Source organism: Taudactylus pleione, unplaced genomic scaffold (genome assembly GCF_031769625.1).
Source record: "Taudactylus pleione unplaced genomic scaffold, aTauple2 ptg000851l, whole genome shotgun sequence".
Lineage (NCBI taxonomy): Eukaryota > Metazoa > Chordata > Amphibia > Anura > Myobatrachidae > Taudactylus > Taudactylus pleione.
In genome coordinates this window covers 859,964-877,236 of record NW_028285253.1, presented here as the reverse complement: position 1 = coordinate 877,236, position 17,273 = coordinate 859,964, and the positions used below count along the sequence as shown (strand labels likewise).

The 17,273-nt window shown below is 39.4% G+C and overlaps 1 protein-coding gene across 5 annotated transcripts in view; it reads left to right on the top strand.

Moving 5' to 3' along the window:
- SEPTIN9 (septin 9) overlaps positions 1–16,200 on the top strand; it is a 293,528-nt gene extending 277,328 nt beyond the window's left edge. For 3 of the 5 annotated variants that reach the window (XM_088458788.1, XM_088458790.1, XM_088458789.1), the window contains 5 exons: positions 3,585–3,702; positions 4,866–4,961; positions 6,939–7,035; positions 12,134–12,185; positions 14,520–16,200. In XM_088458788.1, the coding sequence (XP_088314914.1) occupies positions 3,585–3,702; positions 4,866–4,961; positions 6,939–7,035; positions 12,134–12,185; positions 14,520–14,652 (496 nt within the window). In that variant the 3' untranslated portion in view covers positions 14,653–16,200. The remainder of the gene's footprint in view (positions 1–3,584; positions 3,703–4,865; positions 4,962–6,938; positions 7,036–12,133; positions 12,186–14,519) is intronic. The other 2 variants (XM_088458792.1, XM_088458791.1) reach the window with 2 other exon arrangements.
- Positions 16,201–17,273: the final 1,073 nt, after the last annotated feature.

The following is a 17,273-nucleotide window of genomic DNA, read 5'->3' as shown; positions in this document are numbered from 1 at the left end:
CATTTCACTAATGTCCCTTGTTTAAGCTTATTTTGTATTTGTAATGTATATTGAGTCCTTTAGGAGTAAAGTGCTATATAAATAAAATTATTATTATTACTGTTTCGTTGTTTTGCATTTGACAGGAAAGGATACTGTTTTTATATATGGCCGTTTCCTAGTCTGTTTGGCCACATACATGGGTGTCCGAATTGAATGAGATTTAGGTGTTTGGCCTGGGCGGCTGTACATTCAATAACAGTCACTGAAAGGTACAGCCAATTTTGCTTGTCTTAAGATCAGACCTTGATCTTGTTTTGGGAAACATGCTCAATATCACTTACCACGTTAATATCGTCATGTTAATTTATGGATGGTCTTAATCCAACTTTTTACTATTGTGAAGTATAATTTCTTTAACAATAATAAATGCCAGTAAGATTTTCAAACCATCTCTGCTATGTGGAGGTACATAAATCACTTATCTAAAAATTATATTTTAAATACATGTCTTATTGTTGAAGATACTTGGAGACTCTGTTGATCCAGTTTGTTCTGCTACAAAAGCTTTAGCAGTAATAGTTGTTTGAAGATCTGTATGCATTATGTGTCTATGCATTATGTGTGGATTATGTAATGTCCTTGCCATTATATAAATAAGACCTATGTTCCCAGATTACCCTGACTCCATTGTTTATCTTTGTGGATAGATGTATTTGACTTTCACAAGGCGAGGCTTGAGAACCTTTTTATATATGAAATTTTTTTTTACATGGGAATTTGGCCAGGGATTACCTTCTACATGGCCTGCATCCCTTCAGCTGGGCAGGTTTGATCTAGAAACTGACATTTTCAAAGTGTAAATTTATTCCTATAAAAGGGTTGTACACTTTGAAAAATACCCATTGTTTAAAACTATTATAGCTATTTGGTAGCGCAGTGGTGATTATTTAGCACTTCCAGAGAGAAGAGATTTTCCAGAACTGTAAGACTTGGGGACCTATGTTTGTTACATAAAATTATGCAGAATCTGCTATTTCTGTATAATTGTCTGTATTGTTCCTATGTACTAATGGCACAATGCCAGAGATTTCTGCGAAATCTCATGCAAAGTGCTAATTAGCACTCCAGATCTCAGTCCTCATTATTATCAATGGGGACTATGATCTGATCCCTATGTACCAAACTCTAAAAAGCGAAGCATTTCTGAGTTTGGCCCCAGTAGTTTACACCATCTTCAGATGGTGTAAACTGTTTTAAACTTATGGAGGCTCCAGGAGCAGGAGAGAGATCTTTTGATCTCTCTCTCGCAGCCATGCCGACTCCGGAGGCTGACACTGTGCGCATGTGCAGTGTCAGCTTCCACAGGAGAAGTCTCTCACAAACATGAAAGACTTCTACAATTTGTCGGGGATATAACTCGCAAGAGCAGTGGTTACCACAACCGTTGTCCCTATGAGTTCCCCTCTGTATATAGCGGGGATAATTTCATTAAAATTTAAAATATCACTTGCGATATGGATAATAATCGCGACTGGTCCGCAATTATTAGTACATGGACCCTTAAAACTGTCCCAAGCTGCATGAGACTCTGGTGGGTGCACTGAATGCCGATAAATTTCATGGCCAATTTGATGCCCACAGCTACTGCTCACAGTGATTCTGCAGATGCTGAATAGAAGGCCAGAATGATATGGGGATGGTAACTCAAATAGATTTTAAGTTCCAGTTTGTATGAACCATAACTGCCAATCAATCATTATATTCTATTAAGGAATAAACTTTGTTTTAGCAAAATGATTGTATTTAATCCACAATGTATTCAACTAGAGCTCCTTAGATCACTTTAGAAGTACAAGGTCCAAAACGCTGCTACAGGTCCAAACAACATAAATAAAAAGTGAAAGCACACTGTCACAAGTTCAGCAACTTTCTGTGTTTATAATCCAACGTTTTGGAATAATTCAGGTCTCTTTATCAAGCTATAACAAAGTAAATGGGCTTCTATAAATAACCTCAGTAATTAGAAAATTGTGGCTAAATTTGCTAAATACACATGACTTTTCTATGCCAAACCCTGAGGTGGTGATTAAAAAAAAAACAGGTGCATTAATTAAAAACATGTTACTTCCTATCCCACAATGGTTCATATAGAAAAGAACAGGGAAAAAGACACATCACATTATAAAATGTGATACTGCAAAACCAGATTACAAATAGAGGGTACGCAGTCGGGAAGCCGGCGGACCTAATCCCGACAGTCTGTTTCCCGACTGCAAAATCCTGGCAAGGGTTAAATGACAGGCGTCTAAATCTAGACACCTGTTGTTTTACCGACGCCGGGAGACCGGCGCCCGGCAACCTGATCAAAGGTATGCCGGGCGCCGCTGCGGATAGCGGCGGGGGTGGGGCGAGGGTTAGGTTTAGGGCTCCCGGGGGGGACTTAGGGTTAGACACCCCCCGGGAGGTGAGGGTTAGTCACCCCCCCGGGGCACTTAAATTTAGGCAATGGGGAAGGGGGGGTTAGGAGGTTAGGCATGGGGGGGGGTGGTTAGGGTTAGGCACCCTAAAGGAGGGTTAGGGTTAGAAATAGGTTAGTCTGTACTTGCCTTCGACAATCTCGATTTCCTCCTCTGCTGGTCTCCTGGTGTCGGGATTCCAACCGCCAGGGCAGGGGTCCGGCGGTAAATCATACCGCTTCCCAAATAGAAACCCTATGTCATGGGTATAAACAAAATGGTGCATAATATAATCATTATTACTACAATGCAGTCATATCAGGTATCCAAGAAGAATAGCTTCTCACACCATTGGATATTGGTCTGATTAATGCCACTAGTCCCGTTGACATTTCATGTCTTGATAAGTTTTGTAAAACATGTCTTCAATGGTGAAATAAGTATAGTTTAATGTTACAGGAGCTCTGTTATAGCTTATTAGATGTCATGAAATGCCAGATTAAATACCGAGACTTTCTATACTTGTGCTGGTTCTTTATATACATGTCTTCTATACCCGCCACCAGCTAGTGGTGTCTGCTTTGTTCACTAGTTACAGTGATGGGTATAGGTTACCTGGCTCTTGTGTGGAGTGTGAGGTAATTTATTCTGGGATACAGATATCTTATTCCCTTGTGAGGTTTTGGAGCATTTTATATAGTTTATAGGTGATTCTCCTTACAAAATAACTTGTAACAATGTTTTAGCCACATTAAGAAGACCTACTCTAATTCCAAGTGTGTTTTTTTTTTCTCCATCTTTACACGCACGCACACACGTTAGCTCTGTCCTTTAGTCATTGATCCCCATTCATGCTTGCACTTCCTTATTAGGTACTTACTAGAAAGTGCAACTTTAGATTTTTTTTATCTCTTGGATATTATTTTTCACAGACTTCTTTTCTTAGCTCTAAAGCAATAAAAGATGGCTTTGGAATCCCAATACTGTAAAATTGTCTGTTTTGCTGCCAGGTGAATCAAGCCCCAAGGGTCAATTAAAAGAATGTAGTTTAACAGCTGCATAGAATGATTTTGATCTCCATCATCAACCAACTTTATACCATAGAGAGAGAGTTTATTAATCTTGCTCAACTTTTGTTGTCCACAGACTCCGGCCCTTGGACATCGAGTTCATGAGACGCCTGAGTAAGGTGGTGAATATTGTACCTGTCATTGCCAAAGCAGACACTTTAACTCTAGAAGAGAGGGATTATTTCAAGCAGAGAGTAAGTTTCCATCCATGAAGGTGGGGTGTTTGCTAACCTTTTAACAGTAGAGAGTGGGATACTGTGCACTGTATAGCTGGAAGAGTGAAGGGAAGAACATTGAGGTGTTAAAAAGTGACACTGCTCTGTTACTAGTTCAGCTTGTGACATAGGAGTTCGAGCTAAAAACAAGTTGTTGGTTTCAAAGATGGCAACAAGCAGCTTGCGTCACTGCGTCTCTTCCAACAAAAGTATTTAGTGAATATCGCTTTTATAATCTCTACAATATATGGTACAATTATTCGTTATTGTGACTTTTATCTGTCTTCTCGCAGAAGAAAGACCTTTAATAAAACAGATGATCTAGGACTATGGAGAGGTGGGAGGACAATCCTCATGGCTGCAATACAGAGATGGAGACATATTCTGCTTCACCTGGCCCTGATTGTCATCTGTTTTTGTAGAGCCTATATGAGCTCTGAACTTGTATATTCAAAGGGGGTGATTGAATTCAGTGTGCGGTTATTAGTGCTTGGAAGGAGTTCCAGACGCTATTCAATTCTGCGTGCTTTTATACTGACTAAAGGATTTCTTCTCACACCCTCCTGAGGTGCGAGCAGAAATCCGACTAAAGTGCTGGCCGCGTGGGGTGTTTGCGGGCTTAGCACGGCACTACAACCAGCTTTAGCCACGTTAACCGGTATTCTCAGACTTAAGTGCTTCTAGTCGGACTTAACAGTGCGCTTAGTTGAATACCTCTGGGAACGTCTTTCTGGGGATATTCACAGCGAGCTTAATTGAATCGCCCCCATAGAGAGTGATGATATCTCAGTCTATTTTTCTCACATCGACTTGTCAAAACCAGAACACAGGCAAAACAGCTATAAAAACATTTCTGTGCATAGCCCTAATTTTACTTGTACGTGTCATAATTATGATTTTATTCTGACTGCATACTACATTCTGCCACCTCTAGTATGTAAGCAAGTACTGAGAAACCTATACTGTTACTAGTTTCCTGTATGTTTTTGTGATAACCCAAGCTTTAGCTCACCCTTGCCTGCCACTTCCTGAGTGCATTCTGCAATGACACATTCTCTTATATGAGTAAACCCATGATATTTTTGTAAATATGGGCTGACTGAAGACCAAGCAATCCCCTCGTCTCCATTTTTACCCCACAGATCCGTGCTGATCTCCAGAACAATGGTATAGATATCTATCCACAGAAGGAGTTTGATGAGGATGCAGAAGACAGGCTGGTGAATGAGAAGATCAGAGTAAGTGGCGGCTGACCTATTGCACTCTGTTGTGTTTGTTTTTTTTTCTATCTCTCTATCAATCTTGTATTGCTGCAGCTACAGTGTTTTCCCCAGAAAATTTTGCCAGCCAGGGGCATCAAGAAGTGGCCGGGTGGGGGCCTTGGCAATCATGATATTGAAATTCTGACCTTTATATTGATTTAATCATAATAAAAGTCTGTAGGATCTGGTCCCTCTACTCATTGGATTTCAGATTATTTAGTGTGCTCTGCTTCATGACCATCCTTAAACAGGTTTTAATTAGTTTTAGAGTATAAAGTCCTCTTTTACATTCATCTGTGCTTACAGGTATAGTCAGTGCAATAGCGGCTAGTTTTGCTATATTTGGAAAAGATTTTTTGAGCTTAGTTGTTGTTGAAAATGTATGCTTTATTTGTTTTAAATGTAGATTTTTGTAGGACTCTAGATGCTACTGTCTATTCTAGTTTACTATTTTCATAGTTTAGGACTGCACGGGGGGGATTCAATCAGCCGCCGGATATACCCAGCAGGTAATTGATTGTGCCACGTGGGGAAATGCCATTCAATAAAATAGTATTTTCCACTTTGAGGTAAACCAGGGGTTAAAGCGCGCTAGCGTATTGATTCCGCATATAGTGTGGAATCAATAGTTTGTCCCTGTGCATTAAACTGCAGATGGTGCCTTTTCTCTCTGCTCCTGAAGCTGTAAGGAAAAGTCCACCCATGTGGTTTAACACATACGGTTAACACCGCTGATTGATTTGGCCGGTGTGGGTAATTAGCCAAGTGCGCTCACCCCAGGACTTCCATTTTTAGGTTAAATCCCAAAATCATTATTTGTTTTGAATCTAGATTTTTGTAGGACTCTGGGCAGTTTCACCAAAATTGTTTGAACCATTCTAGTTTATTATTTGCATAGTTTGCAGGACTTTGTATTTCAGCATTACTCTAAAAATGAATCTCAGTCCTCCTTTTGATCATAGCTCTCTGTATTGAAAACTCTTGAAAAACAGGATATGATTGGCATATCTGGAAATCTTGCTTCTAGGTGGCTAATAACGGTCTGTATTTACCAAAGAGATTTGTCTTTAAAAGCAGTAACATTAACACCAGAGCAATTTATTTGAAGGTCTGACCGTTCACTAGCAAGAAGTAGATAGAGATTTATAAAATGAGTAGCAGGTACAGTATATGTTTCAGTTCATTCTAATTAGCTTCCAGGATAGCGTCTATTTCTGTAAAATTAACATCTTGCATTTGCCAAAATTTAAGCAAGAGGCAGCACATCCGAAAGCCTTATTAGTGAAGCTACGAAATTGTATGTTCTCATGTATTTGCAGTTGTCCTAAGATATTGTTAAATTTACTAAATAAGGCACTTCAGCAGCTGCTTGGACACCAGTGAGAGCCAGGCGGTGGTTTATACAATGACATTTGTCCATGACTGCCTGTTTCATCTCCTCTCTGCTCCCAATCGTGACAGCTTCTCCATCAGAGCTTAGGACCACCAAGTTACATATTGTTTTTCAACCCTATATTGGCAATTTTTTCAATTATTTTGTTAGTTTCAGCTTTGCCATCAATGATACTACATCTTGATATAAAACTAACAGTAATCTGTTTTTTACGTTGATAAACCTATTTAATGTATATAATAAACTGCTTCAAAACTGAGATATCTGTCGTCATACGGAACACTGAAATAATCTGCCAAATGCAAATGTATTACTCATCTTATTTGTTAAGCTAAGATGTCAAGCAATTCTTGCATTATTCTTTCCGAAGTGTCATTTGCTTTCTTTCCAATATCAAGTTGCTTTAAGTACTGTATGTACAAGCCATTAGCCTCGCAGTGCTGAATCACTTTTCCATAAAATGTAGTATGTGGTAGTTTGTTTTTGGCCCAGCAATACATAGATCTTACTGTAACTATTAGTATTTTGCCATGTTTTTTAATCTCTCTGTTCTGAACTAGGAAATGATTCCATTTGCTGTGGTAGGCAGTGACCAAGAATACCAGATCAATGGCAGACGGATACTGGGCCGGAAAACCAAGTGGGGTACCATTGAAGGTGAGGTAGAGGATGCTACAATAGGGTCTAATACACAAATTTAAGCCTTGGAGGTATATGTAATAGCCTGCGGACTGCAGGCAGTGATGAGTCCCATGTGATACTACACGATGTGTTAAAGTAGCAGTTATTTAAAAGGTAAAACCAGGTTGACTTTGCCTTTTTAAATGATTGCTACTCTACAATATCGGGCAGTCTCACACGGGACTCGTCGCTGCCTGCAGTCCACAGGCTATTACATTTACCCCTTCGTCTGTTCTATTCCAGCAATAGTGTTCGATATCTTGTATTGTACGACATGGGCTTAGCCTTGGAAACTCGTAGAAAAGCCTTCTCCCTGCCTGAAATTATAGCAATGCCAATGTCCAGTATTAGCCTACGCCAGTGACCTATGTATATAGAAATGTCCACTACACTTCTAGGAGTAAATGTTAAATAAATGCAAACGTAAATAAATATAACTTGGACAGAAGTGCGTTAAAGGTAATGGTTTGTAAGGTTCTAACGCATTTCACACAAGCACTATTTCATCATAGATTGACTGCTGCCATGAAAATGTGAATCTGTTAATTTTACACTTCATAAAGAGCTGGTTAGTTAAATTGTACTAGGTTATTTACAAACCAATTTATTTTCTGTATATATTGTAAAGGATGCAATAATATGTGTAATGTTTTTTACATGCCCTCATACATCTATACCAGTTACATTGCTTTGTGTTTCTAACTTTGCTTTATATGCCTCAATCAGATGTTTATTTCTCTGCATACATTCTTGCATTGGCCCTAAATACTGCATAGCTATGATTTGGGTACAGTTGAATCCAGACTTTAGCCTTCTGTTATATCAAACGGGCAACAAAATAAACAATCTGCCAGGATAAAATCAAGACCTATAGCAAATTTAGAAAAGCCGATTAAATTGTTAGCCTTTGTAATTGATCTTTCATTCAAAATATTTGTAACTAAGCATAAATGTAGGAAAGTACTTGTGTGCTTGCACAGAGTTCAATGATTAGTCCTCCACTGAGGCATATTAATATTTAGTATATGTAACAGTTAAGGCCCCTAAACAGTAGACGATATTTTGAATGATTTTGCCAATTAGATCGGGAGTTCAAGGGAAATAATTGACGACATTGCATTGTTTGCTAGTCGTCTAGTGTGTACCTAGCATTAGTAACAGATATGGCCATTATTAGTTACCTGACTGCAGCTTACAGGTCAATTCAATGTCAGTATTGTGTGAATAAGAGAGGTAGTGTCCCTGTGCAGGGGAGGAAATTGTTAGAAATCTTGTCTCCAAAATGTATGCGTACACAGTAAAGCCAGCTTTCTTGGGGGCAGTAAAGACATAATTCACCAATTAGGGGGTGAACCACTTGGTAATATTACAACAAACACGTTTCAGAAACTCTGGTTTCCTTTCTAAGTGGTGGGTGCTACTATTAGGTAGCATTAATTATTTTGGGGTTGAGCGTTTAGGCGTGCGGCCCCCAGAGTTACTCTGGCTGGGCCTTTTTCAGGGCATCACCACTTAATTCACATGAATACTTTTTCATCACCTTTTATTTGTTTGTTTATTATTTATGTAATTTTAATTCTTTCTTATTATATTAACACTTATTGATTATCTTTACACATCTATACTTTACACTTCACTATCACCTTTTTTCCCTTTTTGTGTGATGCCCTGGGTATGGTCCTTGGCTGGATTCTTTGAGGGGTGCCGTGCACCTCAGACGTGAAACCCTGAATCTTAGGGACGCCGGTGTAGAGGAGCCTTGACGCTGGCCCGGCGCTTAATCATATATTTGCAAATGTATGCAACTAATACCTCCTGAATTTCTATTATCATGTAGGGTTCAAGTATAATTGCTGATATTATTACAGTGTGCTGGAGGGAATCTTTATTTATTTTTTCTGTGGTTCAGAATAAACCCCACCCTTTACATGCACCCGTGCACTATCATTAAGCTGATGTGAGCGACCACCATACATTTACTTGCTTCCCTCCCTGGTGCCTAAACCTAACCTCACCCCCTCTACCTCAGCCTAACTCTCCCCCCTAACCATGCTACTCACCTTTGGAATGTCAGGATTCCGGCGCAGGTATTCTAAGCGCCGGCATCCCCTTTGCCGGGATGTTGACCGGATCCCTTTTTTTTTTTTAAATACGCAGTAGCCACAATACATATAAAAAAACAAAACAACCCTCCCCCCCCCCCCCCCCTCCCAAATAATATTCTTCCTCCAAACACCCAGAAATAAATATATTTATGATTATTTGTTGTCACTCAAAAAATATATAGCAGCACAATCGAGATGAATTATCTGGTATAAATAATCATAAAAAAATAATAGAAGGGCAGTGACATGTAATTTTGGTATTTCCAGATATGATGCATACAGAAATATTATGTGCAAAGCAATGCCATTCATTGTTAAAGGAAAGTACTGGTGGCAAATGTGAAAAGTAAATATAGATATGTACATATTATATAATATATTTTTATGTAATATTTAAAAACTACACACAATTGATATATTGTAAATGTGGATAATAGTTTTCTCCTTGATATAAAGCAGCCTTAGGCTAGGTTTTTCTCTTAATCCCCTTACAGCTATGGCTATGTGACTTTTTTATGCTCGCTATATGTGTAATATCAACATGGATAAAATTTTACATTTGACATTGAGACATCTGGAAAATGACAAAATGTGACAGTGAAAATATCGACATTAGGATTAGAGACCTTAGAAATGCATTGTCGACATGATCATGTTGACATTTCACCCATGTCGACATTATGAATGTCCACTTGGTCAATGCCAACCTAATATACCAAACCTATACTATCTGACACTTTTTTTTTTTTTTTTTCTCATTGGATAGGGGACCTATGCTATTTTACTTAATGTAGCTTAATTGTTAAAGGTCTATTTGCACTAATAAGACACTATTTATTATAAAAGAATCAAATAATCAGGGGGTCATTGAAAAAGCTCCCTCTATACAGGAGCGAAACCGGTTAGAGGATCCAAAGCCCTTTGCGAATGCACGACTGGACAATCGATATCTTAGTGCATTCGCTGCTTTGCCATCGCTGGGATTGGTTGCCATATACTTTTTTTTATTGTTGTCGCTGTCCACTTGAGGAATCCTCCATACCATCTGGAATATAGAGACTACTGGTGTCCACTTCCAGCGTCAGCATCTGTGGTCCAGAGGTACTCCCGCAGGTGGATACACGAGCGGCGTGCAATTGCAGCCACTGCACCTCTCTTTACAGCACGGGGGGTGTTCAGGACTGCCTAATCCCGCACAGCATACTGAGTGCTCAGTGTTCTCCCCAGAAATTTTTTCCAGCCGGGTGTCATCCAAATGTAGCCGGGTGGGGGCCTTCGCAATTATGCGCTCGCCGGGAAAAGGGGCATCTCCCAGACCAATCCAACCCGACATGTCTCAGCCTGCTCCCCCACTGGCTCTCAGTCAAAAGTGCCCATTATGGAGTGCCCCCTGTATTTGTGCCCTTTATACAGTGCCCACTGTAGTTTTCCTGTTTATGCAATGCCCCCTGTAGTTTAGCTTTGCCCTTATGCAGTGCCCCCTAACTGAGGTAGTGCCCCTATGTAGTACCCGCAGACTGGTCCATTATGTAGTGCCCCCAGGCTGGCCCCTTATGCAGTGACCCCAGGTTTAAAGTGTCCCTTTATGCGGTGCCCCCAGGCTGGCCCCTTTATGCGGTGCCCCCAGGCTGTCCCCTTTATGCGGTGCCCCCAGGCTTAAATAGTGCCCCCAGGCTGGCCCCTTTATGCAGCGCCCCTAGACTGGTCCCGGCCCCAGCACTTACCTTTTACTTGCTAGCCGCTTTCCCGTTCGCCGCTGACTCGATCTAACTAGATCCAGCAGGCGCGCGGGGCTGGCTACTCACGTCGCGGGTGACGGCAAGGTGTTGTTTTAATCAGCCACTTCTGCATCGTTCATTTAAAAAAAAAAAAGTAAATAAGGAAAAGAAACAGGTGCCACAAGCGGAAATGATCAGTTCCCAGAGTAGCTGCAGGCAGTTCATTGTGCAAAATATATGCGATTCTGTATCTAATCTTTGGCTGAACTTTCCTACATTGTTAAGTTATTGGTTAACAAAAGTAGAAAGGAATTAAGGAACAGGGTTCTGTTCTTCATAAAATGAAAAAATAATCCATATATAGTACCTGTACTACATTAATGGAAACATTGTTTTCCTTACAGTGTGGCCCGAATTTGTTCTAAAGCAGAAATGCAGTTGGAAAATAATGGAAACTGTTTTGGATTGACAGTCATTTTTCATTGGGGGGGGGGGGGGGGGGGGTGAGCCAGAGCAAGGTCTTTTGGGGTGGGAGAAGCTAGGGTTAGACCTCTTGGGGGGGAGGGGGGGCTTTAAAATATGTATATATATATATATTTCCGCTAAAATTCTACCCTTTACCATTTTGTAAACACTGTAAATGTACTGTAGGTTTGAAGGTATTAGACCACAAGACCGTTGCATATAGAAAAGCCGCACTGCTAACACATGAGTTGTGGCTAGCATCTCCTGCCACGTCTGTACTTTTAATTCAGATCGAGGTTACTTGCGCACCCCTCTCCTCCTACCACCCCCTCTTTCCACTCCACAGCCTCACGTTGTCTTTTGGCTGCAGACGAACAGCGTGTCCAACACAGAAATTTTAACACACTGTTAAACTATAAAAGAAATATATCTTGTACAAACTAGTCAAAGGGGATTAGCCCATATTTTAATAATGGATTCATGAAAGTCAAATTGGTGGAATAAAAAAAAAATCAGACCGTATGTTTAGAAACATATTTTGTGGTGACGTTCCAGGCATCTGTTGTTGCTACGCTTTTGTTTCTAGTTCATCTTTGGATTCTTACTGCCATCTTGTGGTTTCTAATGGAAGTTAATATTACTTTGTTTTACTTTTTAATGCTTGCTCAACAAATCGGTACAGCTAAGCAAGCTGGGGCAAATATTGCAGTATAAATCTATACAGTGTTTGAATTAATGTATGTTGCCGACAGGTCATATGGTAACTTTGCTCTCCTGTCCTTGCAGTGGAAAACATAGGTCATTGTGAATTTGCCTGCCTGCGAGATCTTCTGATAAGGTGAGTGCTGCTAGTAACGATACTCTTAGGTTTCATTTTCTGCTGTTCACTGAAGCTTAGAAGCTTTACAAATTTAGTTGCAAATCTCAAGAATTAAATGGTGAAGAGAAAGTTGGGCGCTTGGCGCTATCTAATGTCAAAGAAAGGATATATTAAAAAAAGATCAAAATAACATTTCCCTTAGAAGTTGCTGTGATGGCTTGTTTCACAGTTGCTCATATATAAATGAAAAATCACATCATAGGGGCATATTCAATTATGAGCAAAATTTTTATTCTTCCCACAGTTGCACGGCCTTTCCTATTCACTTGGCTGCGAGAAATTGAGCGGTGCTAATTTCTATAGGCAGTAACACCAGCTTTTTTCTCGCAGCTTCAGAGCAGGTCCAAATGTTGGTAAGGTAAAAATGTTGGGACTTGTTTCAGAACTCTTTGGACCCCCTCCCCCTCCCCAATGACTAATTAGGCAATTGGAAGTTTTCAAATAGTTTAATCGGACCAATATTGCATGTCATTATTGGGGTGGGAAAAAGGCCACAAGATCAACTTTTTGTTTATTTTAGGCACCCCAAATTTAATGTATTTATTTAAATGAAATACAATAGTGTTTTTTTTTTTTTTTATATATATATATTCTTAAATTTGGACTCAAATTACCCCAAAAAAACTCACCCTTCCCCCCCCCCCCCCCCTTTTCTTTGTTTTCATTTTACTTGTTTGCATCTAAACAGAAATAGTTGAATTTTGCTGCTTTTTAAAAGTGCTAGATATTTTTCTTTGGGGCATTAATGGACATCTATACTGTTTGCCAATATTTGTTTTAATTTTTTTATGGGACAGGCTGTTGCTTATTTTTTTTTATTAAATTGAGTAGCACAGGAATCATGAGCACACATACACGCGATAATGAAAAATAGGTCACGATAGCCGCTGTCATTTTTGCCACAAAAATCTTGTGCCTAATTGAATATACCCTGTAGTGTAACCTTATAGTAAAGCAGATGCGCCTGAGTGTGCATACAGAAATTGGATGCCAAGGATGATTTTGGGGTGTGACGCACACCCCCCCTTAGTGAAATTCTTAAAGGAAATATCCCTTTAAATGTCTGATCAAAATCTTAGTATGAATGGATTCCTGTTGCAGATGTTCTTTCATACAGTATGCGGTTTTCATACATAAATGGAAATAGAAGTTTTCCAGAAATAGGCCGGGATGTATCAAGCATCGCATTTTGGATGCGATACATCCCGCAATTTATTGCATGCATACCGGCATTAATGACCCCGGTATGCACGTACAATTGCGATTACAATCTCAATAGACAGCTCTTCCGAAAAGAGTTGTCCCTTGCGATGAGAGGACTTCTGGGTTTATGACTCAGGAGTCCTTATGCGCGATCTGCGGGGGACCCTGAGAGGGATCCTATTGGATCCCTCAGGAAACCATGCAGAAAAAAGCCCGGAGCTTCGTACATATGGGAAATGTATTCAAATCTCGTTTTCAGATTTTGACCGCATTTTCCCATTAGTAAATTCCACCCATAGCATACCATTAAATAAGACGTTTTTACCTTGACAATATTCAAATTTTGCATAAAATATAAAGGGCACTGTGTAGGGAATATACACTTTAACCAGTAAGTCGTCAACAGGCTTGATATAATAGATAGGGGACTCCAGAAACCTCCACCTTGCAACTGGATCCTTGTACAAACTGGTTAAATTCCACAGTCAAAAAATCCACATGTAATTTCTAATGAGTTTCGAGATGTCCTCTACCTCAGGGTAATCCCATCTCCCGGTTTTGTATTTTTATTTCTTTTATATATGAGCAGCGGTGATACAAGACATCACCACAACTTCTAAGGGAAGTGTTTTGGTTTTATTATTTTTTGCTATGTCCTTTATTTGACATTAGATAGCACCCAGCTTCCAGTTTACACTTTTATTCTTATGTATATTCCGGTTTTTGGGTAGAACCTCTGACTGAAACAGGCTGTTCTACTGCCTTGAAGCGCCAACTAGTTAATCCATTTTCTTTTTTCACAACTAAATCCATTCTCTCCATCTTGTTACGGATGTGAAAAAACTGTGATCATCCCCGTCGACCACTTGGACTTCCTTTAGTATAGAGTGCTTTCGCGTAATTAATTTTTAATTAGCTTTCTAAGAGAGCAATTTGATTAGATATCACTGGTTGAAAATGTGATTTTGATGTGTGTGGGACGTGTTGGCTACCAATTTCTCTGCTGCATCAAAATAACTATGGTCATTTCAGTGTAATGGAACATCTTGCCACATTGTAGTCTATTCTTTGCCATCTCTTTCCATGCAGGACGCACATGCAGAATATCAAAGACATAACCAGCAGTATTCACTTTGAGGCGTACCGTGTCAAGAGGCTGCAGGAAGGAAACGTGTTCTCGAATGGCACAGTGGAAAAAGACTACTCCTCCAATGAGATTTAATTGAGACATAGCACCTCCTTGTGGTCATCCTATCTTTCAGTTTTTTGTTTTTTTTCTTTTGTCTGTCTTCTGGTCCGAATTCATTGTCTGAGAGGAAAATCGGGGAAAAGGATCAGGAAGGCTAGTCCATTATTTTTCCAAGTCTGATTCTGCCTGGTGTTGGATCAGCAAGGACGTGCCATAAAAAGGAGAAAGTAATGATGCAGTTAGAGGAAGTGGAATTTAGGGAAACGTGGACCCACTAACTTCTGCATCTGTCCCTTTCTTTTTATGGGAATATGAATTCTTCAACCCATACATTGGCATGTGACTCTTTACTATAGCCACATTTTATGTCATTGTTACCATTTCTAAGAACATGAAAAAAATCACCAATATAGTAAAATAACCCCCCCAGATGTGCAAGTAGTTCTGTTATTCATATATCTTTAACTTTCCCCTGATAACAGAATATAGAAATCCTAGACAGAGAGCAAGGTATTTCTAGGGAGAATGGGCTATTGCTTTATAAATTGCCAAATGCTATGTGCCGAAGGATAACTAAGAGAATGTGAATATAAATGTACATCCCCTTGCCGTACTGCAGATTAGATACAGTATTTATTGCACCTGTGAAAATATATAGGAAGGGATGAGGATGAAGTTGGAAAGAAGAAAGTTAATTGAAGAAGTAAAAGTCCTTGCCTGGGTCAGTTTTGACATGTCAGGTATTTTTGCATTTCAGGTGCCTTTTTTAATTATTTCCATTTCTCCCCTTTACCTAAAAAAAATTATTTGCCTCTGATACACACTCGCACTACTTGCCTTTTTTTACCTTTAATATTTCACACTTGTTTTAAATCATTTACCCATCTTGTTTCACCCCTTCTAACTCTCCCCCCTCCCTCCTTCATTTAATTTAATCTGATTTTTTTCTTTACAATTTCATCATTATTGGAAGCTGGAAAACATGGATATTTAATTCAGAGTGGGAAACTAATGTGCTCCCTTCCATTTCAAAGAAAATAAAGTGTCTGTTGTGTATTTAACATTTTCCATTTAAGTATACTTTGTCGCCCTGTCATTTTGTGAATCTTCCTATATTAATCTCTGGTTTACCCCTTTCTGAAAAATCCTTCCATTTGCTAAGCTGCGTTCCATAAAAATTCAAAAAGTTATTAAAAAAAATAAGAACTTTTCGAGTTGCTATATTTTAGCAAATAAAATAACTATATCAACTGAAAGATATATATAAATATATATTTCACATACTAAGGATTAAGGTATGAAGAGGCAGGATGCTCAATGCACTTGAAAAGATGCCACCCTGTCTGATGTTATTGTACTGTCCTTTGTTAAGAGGAAAACCTAAATGTGTTGTTTTTTTGTTTTTTGTTTTTTTGTGTAATGCTTATTTGTGATTTTTTTTTCTCTGTTTGTTTAGGGCTAAAAAAAAAAAACAAAATCCCAGATTTCTTAAAGTGGCCTTTTATTTGATTTATATGCATCTTGACAAACTAGTCCTTTTTTTGTATAAATAATAAAGATGTGTTTTTAAAATGTATTTCCTAAAATAAATGTTACAAATGCAGAATTTTGTGTTTTTCTCTCCACTAAACCTTTAATTTAGGCCCCAACATATTTTGTTAGGGTTTTGTTAATTCTAATCTATAGCCAGATAGAGAGACCTTACTTAAATAATATATTCCAGCTAGGAAAATAATCGTTACCTGAGTCCATGGATGCTACTGTATGGTTCAATTAATTTGTCAGCACTCAATCTGTCACCTACTGCTTCGTCACCGATTTTAGCTAAATCCCCAAACAGTATTCTCACATCCAGTTTTGACTAAGCAAATGCCAACACCTAGTGATTTGGTACAATAGGAACCCCCAATACTGCTACACACAGATACATGTGCAGTTATCCAAATCACACCTCTGACATACACTAGACTAGGGGTGGCCAACCAGTCGGAGGCAAAGAGACAAAAAATATATGTAGACAAGCAAAAGAGCCGATAGCATGCGCACAGGCAAAAATGAGGCGTGGCCTAGCTGTCACAAGACCACGCCCCATTTTTGTGCGCATGTTTTTGGTATGACATTTGCAGGACCATGACCTTGTCACACCCCCATTTTAGTCACGCTGGGGGCGAGCCCAGGACATTGAATATACACATTTTAGATAATCTTCCCAATATACGTTTTTCACTGTTGAAGTGAAAAAAAAAAAGCCAGAGCAATATAGAAAACATTGAAATAGCCACGTTCACATAAAATACACAGAAACAAGCCAGAGCCACATAAAATACATATTGAAATCCAGAACCACATAAAATACATTGAGAATGCCAGTGCCCATTATGCTATGCCCCATGTAGTTGTGCCCCATATGCAGTGCCACCAGTACTTGTGGCTATTATGCAATGCCCCTATAGCTGTGCCCATTAAGCAGTTCCCCCTTTAGTTGTGCCCATTAAGAAATGCCTCCTGTAGCTGTGCCCATTATGCAATGCCCCTGTAGCTGTGCCCATTAAGCAATATCCCTCTAGTCGTGCCCCTTAAGGAAGTGCCCCCAGCACTAGCTCCTCCTCCCCGCCCTCACCCTTATGAAGAAACTTGCCTTCATGCTGGCACGG